Here is an 18,806-nt window from a genome sequence, read left to right as displayed (position 1 = left end):
AGCAGGTCTGGCAGCATCGGCGGAGAAGAAAAGAGTTGACGTTTCGAGTCCACATGACCCTTCGACAGAACTTGAGTTCGAGTCCAAGAAAGAGTTGAAATATAAGCTGGTTTAAGGTGTGTGGGAGGGGGGGCAGAGAGAGAGAGAGAGAGAGAGAGAAGTGGAGGGGGTAGTGTGGTTGTAGGGACAAACAAGCAATGATAGAAGCAGATCATCAAAAGATGTCATCAACAATAGAACAAAAGAACACATAGGTGTTAAAGTTGGTGATATTATCTAAAAGAATGTGCTAATTAAGAATGGATGGTAGGGCACTCAAGGTATAGCTCTAGTGGGGGTGGGGAGAGCATAAAAGATTTTAAAATATTTAAAAATAATGGAAATAGGTGGGAAAAGGAAAATCTATATAATTTATTGGAAAAAAACAAAAGGAAGGGGGAAATAGAAAGGGGGTGGGGATGGAGGAGGGAGCTCAAGACCTAAAGTTGTTGAATTCAGTATTCAGTCCGGAAGGCTGTAAAGTGCGTAGTTGGAAGATGAGGTGTTGTTCATCCAGTTTGCGTTGGGCTTCATTGGAACAACGCAGCAAGCCAAGGACAGACATGTGGGCAAGAGAGCAGGGTGGAGAATTAAAATGGCAAGCGACAGGGAGGTTTGGGTCATTCTTGCGGACAGACCGCAGGTGTTCTGCAAAGCGGTCGCCCAATTTACGTTTGGTCTCTCCAATGTAGAGGAGACCACATTGGGAGCAACGAATGCAGTACACTAAGTTGGGGGAAATGCAAGTGAAATGCTGCTTCACTTGAAAGGAGTGTTTGGGCCCTTGGACGGTGAGGAGAGAGGAAGTGAAGGGGCAGGTGTTGCATCTTTTGCGTGGGCATGGGGTGGTGCCATAGGAGGGGGTTGAGGAGTAGGGGGTGATGGAGGAGTGGACCAGGGTGTCCCGGAGGGAGCGATCCCTACGGAATGCCTATAGGGGGGGGTGAAGGGAAGATGGTTTGGTGGTGGCATCATGCTGGAGTTGGCGGAAATGGCGGAGGATGATCCTTTGAATGCGGAGGCTGGTGGGGTGATAAGTGAGGACAAGGGGGACCCTATCATGTTTCTGGGAGGGAGGAAAAGGCGTGAGGGCGGATGCGCGGGAGATGGGCCGGACACGGTTGAGGGCCCTGTCAACGACCGTGGGTGGAAAACCTCGGTTAAGGAAGAAGGAGGACATTTCAGAGGACACTCCTTTCAAGTGAAGCAGCATTTCACTTGCATTTCCCCCAACTTAGTCTACTGCATTCGTTGCTCCCAGTGTGGTCTCCTCTACATTGGAGAGACCAAACGTAAATTGGGCGACCGCTTTGCAGAACACCCGCGGTCTGTCCGCAAGAATGACCCAAACCTCCCTGTCGCTTGCCATTTTAATTCTCCACCCTGCTCTCTTGCCCACATGTCTGTCCTTGGCTTGCTGCATTGTTCCAGTGAAGCCCAACGCAAACTGGAGGAACAACACCTCATCTTCCGACTAGGCACTTTACAGCCTTCCGGACTGAATATTGAATTCAACAACTTTAGGTCTTGAGCTCCCTCCCCCATCCCCACCCCCTTTCAGCTTCCCCCTTCCTTTTGTTTTTTTCCAATAAATTATATAGATTTTTCTTTTCCCACCTATTTCCATTATTTTTAAATATTTTTAAATCTTTTATGCTCTCCCCACCCCCACTAGAGCTATACCTTGAGTGCCCTACCATCCATTCTTAATTAGCACATTCGTTTAGATAATATCACCAACTTTAACACCTATGTGTTCTTTTGTTCTATTGTTGGTGACATCTTTTGATGATCTGCTTCTATCACTGATTGTTTGTCCCTACAACCACACCAACCCCTCCACTTCTCTCTCTCTCTCTCTCTCTCCGCCCCCCCCACGCCCCCACACACCTTAAACCAGCTTAGATTTCAACTCTTTCTTGGACTCGAACTCAAGTTCTGTCGAAGGGTCATGAGACTCGAAACATCAACTCTTTTCTTCTCCGCCGATGCTGCCAGACCTGCTGAGTTTTTCCAGGTAATTCTGTTTGTGTTTAGGCAACACACCATCCTGGAGTCATGTTGATGACCACAGTAGCGCCTATCTGTTCCACTGACTAAAGAATTACCTATTACTATTGCTCTTACTCTCTTCCTCCCATCTTATACAGACAGTCTGCTTGTGGTGCCAGAAGCTTGGCTCTTTCTGCACTCCCTGGACGAACCAGTGCCCTCATCAGCTTCCAAAATTGGATACCGATTTGCGAGCGAGGTCCCAGGGGACTCCTGAACAACCTGCCTGTTTCTCTTGTACTGCCTGGTGGTCACCCATTCCCTTTATTCCTCAAGTCCCTTCAGCTGTGGTGTGACTACCTCTCTAAACGTGCTATCCACGATGCTCTCAGACTCGTGGATGCTCCACAATGTCCCCAGCTGCCATTCCTGCTCTGAAACCTGAGCTTCCAGGAGCTGCAGCTGGACACACTTCCGGCACACATGCTGGTCCCGGGCACTGGAAATGTTCCCAGCTTCCCACATGGAGCACCCGGAGCACGCCATGGCTTTGAGCTCTCCTGCCATGACTTATCCCTTTAAATTAAACCTTTTAAATCAATTACTCTAGGGCCCTTCTTTCCTGATCCTCATTACTACAGAATATGCAAACTTTAAACCACAAAAAGACCTTAAACTATAAGCGATAAAAGTAGTAAGTACTTACCCGACCTTACCCACTACTTACCAGTCATTCCTTTTCCTTGTAACCTCTACTGCTGCAGCAGGGCAAGACCAGTCTCTGAAGATTTAAGAAGTTGGGTAGCAAATAAAAAATGCAAAGAGCACCTCTTGCCCTTTACACTGAGTTCCCACTATGCACCACATTGCCAATACCACATTCACTCTTGTTTTGGCTCACTCAGGATAAGGTCTCTCCCCTGTTCGTGTGCAAGCACACTGCCACACATTTGAATTTTAATTTTCAAATCAGAAGTTCTCCCAATTATTAAATAATACTTTAATCAAGCAAAAAGAAATCCTGAGGACCTAATCTCAGGCCAACACAAAAGCACCAGTGAGAAACCCATGGTGCGCCTAAGGTGCCTTACATTTACATTTCCAGGTGCTATATCTTGGTGCTGCCCCATCGCTCGGAGTGCCGTCTGAGACAGCCTGCTGACTCTGCTGTCCAGTTGGCCTCAATGACTTTAGCAGTCATCCTCTGGCCCATGGAGCCTGTGCTGGGCCAGTCTGGGAGGGATCTGCCAGTTCCACAGCTGCTATCTCCCCAGTCGTCCCCGCCTCACCAGATGATATGGTCACTAGGAGAGGGGCAGAGGAGCTGGTGCCCTCATCCGGAGTGCCGTGAGAAGAGCCCGAAGAGATGACAGGCAGCTTCTCGCCTCGGACCTCCCTGCTCACCCTGGATGGATGGGCAACGAGCTGGGAAGTTTGATGTCCAAACCTTCTCCCACACTGGCAGGGAGCAGCTGAGCTCATTGCCAATGTGAGGGCTTGCTGGTTTGAGCGCATCCCCAGGAAGCCCTGGCAGGTCTCCTGGAGGAGGCACTCCACGAGAGTCACCACTCTCTCCATGGAGGACACATGGTGCTTGGATATATGGCTCATAGCTTCGGTGAGTATCCGCATAGACTCCTCCACCACGGACATCAAGCGAAGCATAGCCTCATGTATCACACCGAGATGTTCCTGCACACCCGACCGCATTTCCTGCAGCTGCTGCATCGCGGACGACTCCAGAGGCACATCATCAGGCATCGACTGAGCATGTGCCTGATCCCCTGCAGTCATCCGACTGCTGGCGCCATCGGCACTCTCTGTCTCTACCAGCTCCTCCAGCGAATGTGAAGTGCCCTCTCCACTGTGCCTTGGGATACTAGCCGATGTTCCAATGCCCACTGGGGTGCTAGTATCTGTGCTGGTGCCTGCCTCGCAGAAATGGTGTGACGCTGGTGAGACTTGAGGGCCCTCAGGTGTGAGAGGGGGCCTCTGACACTCCTCCTGTTGGCCATGCACTGATGATGCTGAAAAGAACAACAAGGACACTGGATTAGTTAGTGTGCACACACTGACAAACTTCATCCCCATCCCCCTGGCTCATTATGTGCTCAACCTTCCAGAACCAATTGACATGAATATTGGTGGGGTGGCAAATAGTGAGGAGGATAGCCTTACATTACAGGAGGATATAGAAGGGTTGGTCAGATAGGTTGATGAGTGCCAAATGGAATTTAATATGGATAAATGTGAGGTGATGCACTTGGGCAGGATTAACAAGACACAGGAAAACACGATGAACGTTAGGACCCTGGGAAGTAATGAAGATCAGAGGGACCTTGGTGTGCGTGTCGACTGGTCCCTTAAGGTAGCGGGACAGGTACATAAGGTGTTTAAGAAGGCAAATGGCATAATTGCCTTTATTAGCCAAGGCATAGAATATAGGAGCAGGGTGGTAATGTTCCAACTGCAGAAAACGCAACTTGGGCCACAGCTTTATTCTGTGTGCAGTTCTGGAATGCGCTTTATGGGTGGGATGTGATTGCAGTGGAGAGAGTGCAGAGGACGTTTACCAGGATGTTGCTTGGCCTGGAGAGTTTGACTTATGAGGAGAGATTGCATAGACTGGGGTTATTTCCCCTGCAGCAGAGGAGATTGAGAGAGGACATGACTGAGGTGTATAAACTTATGAGGGGCAGTGATAGGGTAGGCAGAAAGGAATTTTCCCCCTTGGTGGAGGGATCAATAACCAGGGGGCGCAGATTTAAGGTAAGGTGCAGGAAGTTTACAGGGGGTGTGATGAGCAACTTTTGCACACAGAGGGTGGTGGGAATCTGGAACTCACTGCCTGAAAGGGTGGTAGACGCGGAAACCCTCATTACATGTAATAAGTATTTGGATATGCACTGGCGATGCCATGGCATACAAGGCAATGGGCCTAGTGCTGGAAAATGGGATTAGAATACTTAGGTACGTGTTTGACCCGCACACCCTCGATGGGCTGAAGGGCCTTCTTCTGTGCTCCACTCCTCTGACTCTATCACTCTATGACCGAGCAATGTTGCAACAATAACAAGTTTAACAATCATCAGTGCTATGGATGTTGGGAGGACATTGCGGATCTCACTGTTGGCCTCAAATACCTGGCCATTCCACCCCAGCCTCACTGACACCAGTTGAGCTCTCCAGCTCAAGGGTCTCTTGCTCGAATCTGCTTAAGATGAGGAGGTGTGCCTGGCCGGCTCGAGTCCTTGCACGGTCCGAGGCATTATGAGCATTCTTCTCCTGAGAAAGAGAGGACACCATTCATTACGGGTAACTGCACATATACTCTGCATGTGCACACCGCACCCCAACCACAGTGGGCCATATCAGGCCTCCAGTGCCTCCTCTCCCCGCTACTGCTGATCACTCACACAAAGATAGTATACCTGCTCCCCAACCCCCAACTTGGACACATGCTGTGTACATCACTTTAGGAACCCATAGGAAGGATGCACAAATACGTGCAGCGTCGAGAGCAGCAGATGGCTCTTTGCCATGACACCTTGAGGCTCCCCTTCCACCATTTCATCACCCCGAATAGGACATGTACTGGAGTTCTGAGTATGCACCTCGCTGCATCTCCTGCAGGTTGCCCCAGACTAGTCATGTGTGACTAAGAGCAACACATGGTGCAGAGGAGAACTCATCTCCTCATGAACCACACAGGCTGATCTAAGCATGGGCACTATCTGCTTGCGCACCCAGCAAAGGAAAAATGCCCTACATGATTCAATGCAGTCACGACAGTCAGACTTAGTGGGGGGTGGTTCAAAGGGTAAGGCTACCTGCTGGGTTAAATGCCCAATGCCAACATGGTACTCACCCTGCCAGAGTGCAACAAATCGTTGAATAGCTTACGGCACTGGATCCAGGTGTGCTGCACCACGTCGCAGGAGCTCACCACCTCCGCCACCCAAACGCACGTTTGGTCAAGTGGGGATCCTCTTCCTCCCATCCTGGGGGACCAGCACTCCCGCGGCGCTGCCACCTCCTTGAGGAAGGTAGTAAGGCATTCATCTGAAAAACGAGGGGTGCATTGGCCCCCCCACTGGCCTACCCTGCTCCTGTAACAGACCCTGCAGCCTGCCCTGCTCCTGTAACAGACCCTGCAGCCTGCCCTCCTCCTGTAACAGACCCTGCAGCCTGTCCTCCTCCTGTAACAGACCCTGCAGCCTGCCCTGCTCCTGTGGCAGACCCTGCAGCCTGTCCTGCTCCTGTAACAGACCCTGTAGCCTGCCCTGCTCCTGTAACAGACCCTGCAGCCTGCCCTGCTCCTGTAGCAGACCCTGCAGCCTGTCCTCCTCCTCTAACAGACCCTGCAGCCTGTCCTCCTCCTGTAGCAGACCCTGCAGCCTGTCCTCCTCCTGTAACAGACCCTGCAGCCTGCCCTCCTCCTGTAACAGACCCTGCAGCCTGCCCTCCTCCTGTAACAGACCCTGCAGCCTGTCCTCCTCCTGTAACAGACCCTGCAGCCTGTCCTCCTCCTGTAACAGACCCTGCAGCCTACCCTGCTCCTCTGCCTTTCCCTCCAGCCTGCCCTGCTCAGCCGACCCCCTGTGGTGCACCCTCGAACTGGCCTATGTCAGCAGCCGACAGGAGGCTGCCAGGCCTTCTTTAAAAAAGACTGCCGGTCGCCATTGGGCCCGGTGGTCTGTGCACGCCCGCTACCCACCTGCACGCTCCCGTTATCCATGGGAGTCGGCAAATATGCTAGGCAGGCCTTAAGTGGCGGTGATCAGATCCAAACCTGCCCGCATCCGCAACCGCTCTGCCTCCCCCACAACAGAAAATTCTGCCCATAGTCACCATTACTGAGACTAGCTTTCAATTCCAGATTTATTAATTGAGTTTAAATTCTATCAGCTGCCGTGGCGGAGCATTAGTCTGGGCCTCTGATTTACTTGACCAGTGACATTACCACTATGCCACCATCTTTCTCCACCCCCACTGCCACCCCCCACTCCCTTCATTTGTGAAGAAGAGTCAAATTCAAAACAAAGCATTAACTCTTTTCTCTCTCCACAGATGCTGCCAGACCTGCTGATTATTTCCAGCATTTTCTGTTTTTATTTCAGATTTCCAGCATCCACAGTGTTTTGCTTGTATAGAAGACTAGATTTCATCTCCTTTTGACTTAAAGGTTAAACATACAGCCAAATGATCATTTAAAATCCATGTGGGCACTGTTGAGGCCTTAAAAAATATTGAGAGGAAGGTCACTTTATTTAATAATTAGTTTAAAGAACAAAAATTATCACAATAGGCTCAAGGAGCTCCGCCTTTTACCTCGAGGAACATAGGAATGGGAAGAGGCCATTCAACCCCTCAAAGCTATTCTGCCATTCAGCAAAGTCAAGGCTGATCTGTAACTAACCACCATTTATCTGAGTTATTTCCATATCCCTTAATGCCCTTAACTAATAAAAATCTATGAAGCTGTTTTGAAACTTTCAATTCACAGCCTCAACACAGAAGAGGGTTTCAGAAGTCCTTTATGTGAAGTGCTTCCTGCCATCAGCCTGAATGGCTTACTTATGATTTAAAGTTTAAACCCCCTGGTTCTAGACCCCCACCCCACTCAGAGCAAATAACATCTCTTTATCTATTGTAATAAATTCTTTAATCACCTTAAACCAGAGCATCATCAAAAATCACAACTTCCACCCCTTTGTAATGTAGACCCCCCCCACCCCGAGATGAAGATTAACATTCCATTAACCCGTTTAGGTTTTGTACCTGTTCACTAGCTTTTATGATCAGTGCCTGGACCCCTAAATCTCTTTCTCTCCCACAGTTTCTAGCTTCTCAGAATTTAGCAAATATTCCTCCTCTATCTATCCTCCTTTGATCCGATGTGGATATCCTCACACTTCCCAGGTAGAACTCCATCTGCCACAGCTTTCCCCACTCACTTAATCTTTCAGTGTTATCTCTTTTGCAATTTTCTGATCCTATGTACATAATTTACTCTGCCACCTAAATTAATATCATTTGTAAACTTGGATATATGTCTCTCTAATTCCTACTCATCTAAGTAATTTGTAAATATAGTGAAAACCTGAAGGTTCAGTAAAGATCCTTGGACACAAACTACCAAGTAGAGTACATACCCATTATCCTGACTATCTTTCTCCTACCTCCTAACCAATTCCCTACCTAAGTTGCCTCCCATTCCACATACTTTCATTTTGTGAGCCAATTTTTGCATAAACTCTGAGAAAGCATAGACTTTGGAGAGAAGTGTTTGAAGTATTCAAAATGTTGAAGGGATTAGACAGTGTACTTTTAAACAGATTATTTGAATTAGATAAATTAGGCAGAGTGATGGGGCATGCATATAAGCTATGTAAGCATAACATTCGGAGAAATTTTAGGAAATTTTTATTTTCTCAGAAAGCTATTGAACTTTGAAATAAGTTGCGAGCTCATGCAATGGATGCAGATTTGCCGCAATTGTTCAAAGAGAGCTGGTCAAGTTCCTGGAGGAGCCTGATACCACTGAGTACTAAAGGTAGGTGAGATGTTGGGTAATTTACTTTATAGTCATTGTAATCTCCTGGACCTCATTTTTGATTGCCTTTAGCAGTTGGAGAGGAATTTCCCAGATTTGGCCCAAGATTTTTGAAATCTTTTTTTGCCCTGCCAGAGTATTAAACAGCTGCCAGTGAGTGGGAGGGAACATTGGGGATTATATTACCTAGTTCCAAGAAGGCTGAATGAGACAGACCTGATGGAGCAACAGATCTTTTATGTATGTTTGGAGGTGTTTTTTAAAATATGTTATATTAACATTATTTCTGTACTTCATAGGGTTGGCACCATTGGTTGCTTGTTCATGGTATGCACATCACATTATCTTAGAGCATTATGACCCCATAATGTCAAAGTAAGTATTTAATTTCCATGTTGGAACTTATTACGATTGACTGACTAAACCTTTTTCTGTGATTTCTTGATCTGTGGCTTTTACTGCAGCTTTGTGAAGCGTGCAAAGGTTTTATTTACATAGTTATAAAAAATGTCAAAGGCATATTTTACAAGTTGTGCTCTGATAGTACTGTGGGAACAGAACACAATGGGAGTAAAAACTATAAATATTCCTTATAAATAGGAATGAGGGAATAAACATTGGGACAAAATTCTTCGAGGAACTGATGGAATCACCAATAAAATGACAAAGGCTGATGCATCTTGGGTTTCTAATATTTATGGGATTTTTTGATTTATCTAATACTCAGCAGGTCAGACACATCAATGGAGAGAAGCAAGCGTTAATGGACAGAACTTCTATCATTCTCTCTGTGTGCTCTCAGAACCTTTAAGGTGGGTCTGGCCCCCATCTCTTCAGGATCTGTGACCACTGATTCTGTGCTCCTGAAGGGGTCAGGTGCTGAAGGCAGACAAAGGATCAGATGATTTGAAAGTTTCATGTCTGGATCTCTATGATATGACCCTGATTACAGAGTGCAAGCAAGCTGCCCTTGGCCAGGTAGGAGTTAGACATTCACAGAGACTACGTGAAGATTTTTGGAGTGTCCTCACTGCATGTCATCATCATCCTCCTGCAATCGAGCAACTATTAGGCCCTGTGCTGCATCTCCATGACAAGGGCATTTTCACAGAAGGTATGTGGTGCTGCCATAAGCCAGACTGAAGTCAAATATTCACAGGTGCAATGTGATGATCTTATGGTAGCTCCTCACTGCATGTCATCATCATTGTCCACAAATCTAGCAGCTACAAAGGCCTCCTGAGTGCGCATGCCTCATTTGGCCTGTGCGACAGCTTCATCGCCGTCATCGTCGCCTTTGAGGACCTCCACACCCTCATCACTGTCAGCTTCCTTCTCATTGGAGGAGACCTCCAGCTCCTGCATCTCCTCCTCAGCCAGCTTCCTCACCCGTTGCAGCACCAGGTTGTAAAGGACGTAGCAAACAATGATGATGCATGACACACTCTGTGGACTATATTGCAGGGCTCCACCAGAAGGGTCCAGGCATCGGAACCTCATTTTCAGCATCCCAATGGTTTGCTCCACTCAGTTACGAGTTGCAGCATGAGCCACATTATATCTTCGCTCTGCTGCAGTCTGAAGCCGCCGCACAGGTATCATCAGCCACGTCCTCTGTGGGTAGCCCTTGTTCCTGAGGAGCTAACCCTGCAGCCTCTGTGAACCTTGGAACTTGTCAGGGATCTGTGGCTGGCTGAGAATGTAGGAGTCGTGCGCACTCCCTGGAAACAGTGCACATACCTGCAGGATGAGTTTATGGTGGTTGCATATCAGCTGCACATTCAGTGAATGGAATCCCTTGCGGTTGATATAGTTGACCACATGTTACGATGGAGATCTAAGCGCCAAGTGAGTACAGTTGATGGCACCTGGAACCTTGGGAAACCAGAGATCTGGGAAAATCCAATTGCTCTTGCATTCTGGTTGTCCTAATCCTGGGCGAAAGGCACAAAGTTTGTGCCCTCACGAAGAAGGCTTCTGTGAGCTCATTGATGTATTTGTGGGTGGAGGCTTGTGACATCCGACAGAGGTCACCTTTGGAGCCCTGAAAGGAGTCACTGGCATAGAAATTGTGTGCCACTCACTTTCACAGCCACTGGCAGTGGATGCCCTCCATGTCCCCGTGGCACCAAATCCTACAGTATCTGGCAGACGTGACTGACCAGTTCCCTAGTCATGCGCAGTCTTCAGTGACATTAGTTCTCAATCATCTGCAGGAATGAAAAGCAGTTTCTAAAGATCCTGGGTCTAGCTAGCAATGGCTCGCTGTGGCTCTTCTGTGGCATGTGCGAAGGCCCTAGCCACCCCTTCTTCCAGGGGGTGTTGCTCCTCCCTCTGTGCAGTCAGGTGCCTCAGTCAATCTCTTCTCTGTCATCTTCAGTCTTTGTACGCCGCAACATATACAGCTAGTTCACCAGGCTCCATGCTCCTAATGTACTCGTCCTGCAAGATGAAAGAGAGAAACGCATGGGTTTGCTTGGGTGTACTAAGAACCTCTCTTGGTTAAGTTTGAAGGCCCTTTAACGCATCCTGGAGAGTGCTGGCCACCACTTGGTTGGCCAAGTTTAGTACACTGCATGGCTGCCCAAAACTCCACTTCCTCCGCCGCACTCCACATGACCAATTGGCGGCAGCTTTGCCCATTGGACTGCATGCTATGCTCTCAGCTCAGGCACAGGTATTCTCCTAACCGCATTGTAAAGCTGCACTGTTAGCTTGAACCATGAGGGAGACTGGTCTAAACCGGGATGATGACATTGAAAGGGGCTGTGAGCACCTCCACCAGTGACTGCTGCATGGCTGGCTTTAGTAAGGAAATTTGACAAAGTGTTCAATTGTCCCACTGTTATGCAGTCAACTAAAATTCTCATTAGTTTGCAGTCTGTGCCTGAGGGGTGAAAAGCTCTGCAGCACTTGGTGGCACTTTGATGCCTCTGTGTTGCTTGAGTGGGCGAATAAACTAGAGGCCTGACTTCAATCACATCATTGTGGCTGCGCCTGAAATATCGTAGCTGCAGAGGAATGGGTACTTCATATAAGTTGTCCCTAATGTGTGGCTACTTCCCTCGCCCGATCCTCCCCCAACCCCGCATTCACTTCTGCGCTATCTTCAACTGCAGAGCAGCCTTTGTCCTTCCCCAAAGTTACCCCAACTGCAGGGCAGCCTTTGCTCCCCTCAACGTGCCTTTACCTTGAAGTCCAACAGGCATTCCTCGCCAGCGCTCCACAACATTACTGTGCACTCACCTGAGTTCCCCTAAAGTGCAGCCTGCCAGTGCATGCCTTATATATGCTGTTGTGATCACACGCTGATGTGGGCAGACGATCTAGCTGGGGAGGAGGGGTGGGGGGGGGGGTGGGGGGCGGTGGTGGTTGGTGAGATTGGCAGGTTAGCCTTATGCAGATATATTACAATGAGGTTCCCAAACTCCAATGGTGGGAAACGCGGCCCGCCATCAACGGGCTGAGTGAACGATTGCAAACTGGTTTCATAGCATCATGAAACTAATTTTTGGCCTTCTCAGCGTATTGTCCACTCATGCCAGCAAACATGCCCGATGCCAGTGGGCACAGATGATTCCACTCTAAACCTCATTTTATTAGAACATCTGAAAAATGGCACCTGCAACAGTGCAGCAGCTCCCTCAGTCCTCCACTGGAGTAAGAACTGATTTTTGTGTTCCAGACCTGGAGAGGATCTTGAACCCACAATCATGTGACTCAGAGGCACGTGTGTCACCAACTGAGCCTTGGCTCATGTACTTTCAACCATCTGTGGACATAGCACACATTAAAATTATACATAGGATTACCTAGGATATAAAGCACAGAAGCGGGCCATTCAACCCAACCTACAGTCCATGCCTACATTTATGTTCCACTTGAGCATCCTTCCATCTTTCCTCCTCTAAATGTATCTCTTGTAACCCTCTAGTCCCTTCTCCTTCTTGTTTAGCTTCCCTTTAAATGCATCTATAATATTCACTTCAACCTTTCCCTGTGGTAGCGAGTTCCACATTCTCACTACTCTTTGGGAAGAAGTTTCTTCTAAATTCTCTGTTGGATTTCTTGGTGACTATCTTATATTGATGGCCTTGAATTCTACTCTTCCCCACAAATGTAAACAGAGAACTCTATATCCACTGTATAAAAACCATTCATAATTTACAGACCTCTATTAGGTCACCCCTCAGCCTTCTCTTTTCAGCCTGTCAATCCTTCCCTGATATGTATACCCACACATTTCTAGTATCATCCTTGTAAATCTACTCTGCACCCTTTCCAGTACCTCTATATCCTTTTTATAATACGGCGATCGGAACTGCACATTTTTCTCTGAAAGTGTGGTCTAACCTAGGTACAATACAGGTTTAGCATAAGTTCCCTACTTTTCATACCTATCCTTCTAGAAATAAAACCCAGTGCTTGATTTTTTTATGGCCTTTTTAAGGTACTTTCACTTTGTGTCTGCATGTTCTACAAATATATAGAATAAAATTTTGGAACTATGAAATGAAGCCTCTTTCAGTACCTTTCAATTATATTTGGAAAATATGTATGATTTGCAAGATTGTTCTGAATAAAACATAAAGGAATGTTCTAGTGATTTATCAGATAAGTCCAGTTTCCAAGCTCTCAGGCTCTGTTAAAATATGCACAGATCAAGTAATGAATACTATTTTGCATGTACTGTGCCCTGTGTAGTAAAATGAATCAAGCTCCTTGCTTTATTTGTGGTCTATCAGTGACCATTGAGCAATTAGTCAGCATTATCCTGTCCCTACCATAAGTGACAGAATAGCTAAAACATGATCCGTAATGAAAACAATGTCAACAGTATACTCCAAATGGTGGCATTGTCTAATTTTTTCATTGTTGCAATGATTTTTTTTTAATGCCACGGAAAGTGAGACAGCACAAATGTGCTTTATTTCTACAATGGTATAATAACTTTCTTTCATCCCTAGGAGTCCTTTGTGAAAGAACAATCCTTTAATAAAGACCACAATGTAAGATTACAGATAATTGAAGAGTTTCCTTAAATAAATAATTGGCGTGTGTATTTTGCCTCTACAGATATGAATTAGGAACTGCTTTATTCAGCGGCTGGGCTGGTGCAACCCTTTACCTCTTGGGTGGTTTGAGTTTTTGCTTGTCAGTGGCTGAAGATAAACACTCCCAAAGGTAAACATTGATTAAACTTTCTTGAAAGTACAGAGGAAAAGGACACCTAGTTACTATTACAATCCAGGGACAGTTTTTAAGGATTTATGTTGTCACAGTTCCAGTCTCATTGGTGTGTGAGATTCTCATCCAGCTGCAGCACGATAGGGCTGATCATGTGAAACAGGTGATAGTTAATTGTCAGCTCATTTTATGTCTCCTTTATTTTTATTTCCATTGATGGCTGATCAGGAGGGAAGATTGTGAAGGGGTGAAGGCAGCGATCAGGAGGGGATAAAGTGGTGATCAGGAAGGGGGTCAAGCTAGCAATCAGTGTGGATTGAGCCAGCGATCAGTGTGGATCGAGTCTGCGATCAGGATGGATCAAGCCTGTGATCAGCAGGATTCAAATCTAAATCAGGAGGTATAAAGCTTGTGATCAAGAGGATCAAGCCTGTATCAATTGGTTGAGCCTGTGATCAGGAGGGATCAGGACTGATAAGGAGGAATCGAGCCTCCAATCAGGTGGGATTAAGCATGTGATCGGGTGGGATCGAGCTTGCCATCAGGAGGGATCAAGTCTGTGATCAGTAGGGATTGAGCTTGCAATCAGAAGTGATTAAATCTACAATCGGGGGGGATTGAGCCAGCGATCAGGTGGAGGTGAAGCCTGTGATGAGGAGGATTTGAGCCTGTGATCAGGAGGGATCAAGTCTGTGATCAGCAGGGATTAAGCTTGCAATCAGGAGGGATCAAGTCTATGATAAATAGAGATTGAGTTTGCAATCAGAAGTGATTAAGCCTGCGATTAAGGGGATTGAGCCTGCGATCAGGGAAATGGAGCCTGCGATCAGGGGGATGGAGCCTGCAATCAGGAAGATAGAGCCCGCGATCAGGGAGATGGAGCCTGCGATCAGGGGGATTGAGTCTGCGATCAGGGGGATTTGAGTCTGCGATCAGGGGGATGGAGCCTGCGATCGGGGGGATTTGAGCCTGCGATCAGGGGGATGGAGCCTGCGATCGGGGGGATGGAGCCTGCGATCGGGGGGATGGAGCCTGCGATCGGGGGGATTTGAGCCTGCGATCAGGGGGATGGAGCCTGCGATCAGGGGGATGGAGCCTGCGATCAGGAGGATGGAGCCTGCGATCAGGGAGATGGAGCCTGCGATCAGGGAGATGGAGCCTGCGATCAGGGGGATGGAGCCTGCGATCAGGGGGATTTGAGTCTGCGATCAGGGGGATTTGAGTCTGTGATCAGGGGAATTTGAGTCTGTGATCAGGGGGATGGAGCCTGCGATCAGGGGGATGGAGCCTGCGATCAGGGGGATGGAGCCTGCGATCGGGGGGATGGAGCCTGCGATCAGGAGGATTTGGGTCTGTGATCAGGAGGGATCAAGACTGTGATTATGATGGATCGCACCTGCGATCAGGAAGGGTCGAGGCTAATTTGGAGGGTTTGAGCCTGCGATTAGGAGGGATCAAGTCTGTGATAAGGAGGGATTGAGCCTTTGATCAGGGGGAGATTGGATCTGTGATCAGGAAGGAATGAGTCAGTGATCAGGAGGAGGTAAATCCTTGGATCAGGAGGGATTGAGCCTGTAATCATGAGGGACTGAGCCTGTGATCAGGAGGGATTGGGCCTGCAATCAGGAGGGGTCAGGCATGTGATCAGAAGGGATTGAGCCTGTGATCAGAAGGGATCAAGCCTGTGATCAGTAGGGATTGAGCCTTTGATCAGGTGGAGGTTGAGCCTGTGATCAGGAAGGATTGGGAGGGATCGAGCCTGCATTCACAGGGGGTCAAGCCTGCGATCACGAGGGATCGAGCCTGTGACCAGAAGGGATGAGTCTGCAATCAAGAGGGATCAAGCCTGTAATCAGGAGAGATCAAGCCTGTGATCAGGAAGGGCTGAGCCTGCGATCAAAGGGGATCAAACCTGCAATCAGAGGTTGGGTGGGGGGGGGAGTGCAGGGAGTGAATCCTGTGATCAGAAGGGATTGATCCTGTGATCAGGAGAGATCGTGGCTGTGACCAGAAGGGATTGTGCCTGTAATCAGGAGGGATCAAACCTGCAATCAGAGGTGGGGGAGGGCAGGGAGTGAACCCTGTGATCGGAAGGGATTGAGCCTGCAATCGGAAGGGATCCAGCCAATGATCAGGAGGAAGTTGAGCCTGTGATCTGAAGAGTCAAGCCACTGATGGTAGAATTGAAGAAGTGAGTGTCAAGGCCATGATCTTGAGTGTGATGGTTGGGGATGCAGAGGAAATTGAACAGTGGTTTGTAGAAGCCTGTGTTTTTAATATGTAACTGTTTGGTGTTCTCCTGCAGCGCATTCAGGTTGGTATTTTTTCACCTGCTTTTTGCTGACACTCTTTAGTGACTATGGTTAGGCTGCAAATAGGTCTGATTTGCCTGAACCCATCTGGCCTGGCATGTTCAGGGCAATGCATCTAGCTCAGGACACCTCAAACTGGCATTACATCCTTTATTTCTACATTCAAAGGAACTAACAGCTGTTTCAAGTGTTGACTCTGGATGCCCATTTGTTGCCAAAACGAATTTGGTGAGCAGTGCACTTCTGCCACCTCGGGGCATTAGTTGCACATTTATCATTTGAAAAACAAGGATAGCATTATTAAAAACTAGGCCCAGGTAAGGATCTCATCAGCTAGTTTATCTCCAAAAGTCAGATCATCGCTCAGCTGCGTGAGTTCCTAATTATTTGTCATGTTATACATGAAATTGCAGAATCATTTACATTTATACAGGGAATAATAACTGCATGAAAGGAAATAATTAAAATCTGAATCAAATATTCAAATGAATGATCTACTTTCTCACATCCATCATGGCAGAGGGTTATATCATTACTAATGTCTCAGAATGATTTAATTTTCAGCTAGCTGATTACTTATCCAGAAATCCATTTTCTGTCAAGATTTTTGTTTATGTCTAACAATACATGGAAAATACAGTCACCAATGATGCAATCTTTTCTGGGGAAAACAGGCCCATTATACTAGCACTAATCAAGCAAAGAAGGCTTTGTTTATTTGGACATGTGCACAGGATGGAAAATGGCCACATCCCCAAGGAGAACATAACATAAGAACTAAGAACATAAGAACTAGGAGCAGGAGTAGGCAATTCAGCCCCTCGAGCTGCCCCACCATTCAATACAATCATGGCTGATCTCATTTTGGCCTCAACTCCAATTTCCCACCCTCTACCCATAACCTTTCAAGCCGCTACTAATTTAAAATCTATCTCCTCCTTAAGTTTATTCAGCGTCCCGGCATCCATTGCACTCTGAGGTAGTGAATTCCACAGAATCACGACCCTTTGAGAAAAGTAATTCCTCCTCATCTCTGATTTAAATCTACCACCCCTTAGCATAAAGCTATGGCCTCTCGTTCTAGAATGCCCCACAAGGGGAAACATCCGCTCCACGTCTATTTTGTCTATCCCCTTTAGCATCTTATATACCTCAATTAGATCTCCTCTCATCCTTCTAAACTCTAGAGAGTATAGGCCTAAACTGCTTAATCTGTCCTCATAAGGCAAGCTCTGCATCTCTGGAATCAATCTAGTGAACCTCTTCTGAACCGTCTTCAATGCAACTACATCCTTCCGCAAATAAGGGGACCAAAACTGTCCAGGTGTGATCTCACCAATGCCCTGTACAGTTGCAACCACACTTCCCGAACTTATACTCTATTCCTTTAACAATAAATGCCAAAATTCCAATCGCCTTCCTTATTACCTGCTCTACCTGCATACTAGCTTTCAGCGATTCACGCACGAGGACACCCAGATCCCTCTGTACTGAAGCATTCTGAAGTTTCTCTCCATTTAAATAATAAGCCGCCTTTTTATTCTTCCAACCAAAAATGGATAACCTCACACTTATCCACGTTAAACTCCATTCGGCAAATATTGGCCCATTCATCTAACCTATCCATATCCATTTGTAAATTTATTTCTTCATTGCAACTTACTTTCCCATCTATTTTGGTGTCATCTGCAAATTTAACTATAGTACCTTCTATCCCTGAATCCAAGTCATTAATATAGATTGTAAATAGTTGGGGCCCAAGGACTGAACCCTCAAGGAGATGCTATACATGGAGGCAGCCTGTGCCCAGAGTTCCAATTCAGGGATACTGTCAAAAGAGACATGAAAGCCCTCAGCAGCAATCATGGCAAGCGCGAAATTTTAGCTGACGACTGATGCAAATGGCGACCCAAGCTGTCTGCTGGAGTTCACCACCATAATGACATGTGGTTTCAGAAGCTCCAAAGCAGACACCAACCCTGCAAAGTCAAGGTGTCAGCAGAGACCACCATGTACCAGCAGCAAGGGACAGCTTCATATGACTAGCTTCACATTCTTTTATTCATTGAATTTAAATTCCAGCAACTGCCACGGTGGCATTTAAAACCATCAGTATTAGCCTTGGCTTTTGGAATATTAGGCCAGTGACATTACCACTACACTACCCCTACACTACCATCTTCCCCAACGTTTGGACCAGGGCCCTGATTAGGTAGAGGCTTGCTGATGGATAATTAGCATACAACACTTAAAGGGACATTAATTTAACAATATGTTGGCGAAAGAAAGCAAAAGAAAATTTTGACTTACACTGGTAGAAGGGCCAGAATTTTCCCAGCCCAGTGGAGATAGGCTGGGAGGTAGGACCGATGGTAAAATGGTAACAAAAGGCATTGGGAGGGAAGCCCAACATCTTTACGTCACAACTGGACATTACCAAAGGCAGGTGGGCTGGCACGAGGAGATCCTATTTATGTTCTTATGTCATACTAAAGAGAGGCAAGAAGGTAATTAAGTCTGTTAAACAGACAATTAACAGCAATTTTACCAGGTTTTCCTTATTTTACAAGTGGCGCACAGAAATAATGGAGCTTCAAAGCCTCACCAGCTATGACAAGGTGGAGGCTTAGCAGAAGGTCTGTGTTGGTTGCAAGTTGGCAGCCATTATAAAAGATAGTGTGGATTGATAGGAGGGTGATACTAGGTAGACAGTGACAGTA

The 18,806-nt window shown here is 47.0% G+C and overlaps 1 protein-coding gene across 1 annotated transcript in view; it reads left to right on the top strand.

Moving 5' to 3' along the window:
- Positions 1-18,806, top strand: part of LOC121284271 (claudin-10-like) — an 86,786-nt gene that overhangs the window by 44,512 nt on the left and 23,468 nt on the right. The window contains exons 3-4 of the mRNA XM_041199617.1: positions 8,887-8,962; positions 13,664-13,771. Of these exons, the coding sequence (XP_041055551.1) occupies positions 8,887-8,962; positions 13,664-13,771 (184 nt within the window). The remainder of the gene's footprint in view (positions 1-8,886; positions 8,963-13,663; positions 13,772-18,806) is intronic.

Source organism: Carcharodon carcharias, chromosome 11, assembly GCF_017639515.1.
Source record: "Carcharodon carcharias isolate sCarCar2 chromosome 11, sCarCar2.pri, whole genome shotgun sequence".
Lineage (NCBI taxonomy): Eukaryota > Metazoa > Chordata > Chondrichthyes > Lamniformes > Lamnidae > Carcharodon > Carcharodon carcharias.
This window is presented reverse-complemented; position numbering and strand designations above follow the sequence as displayed.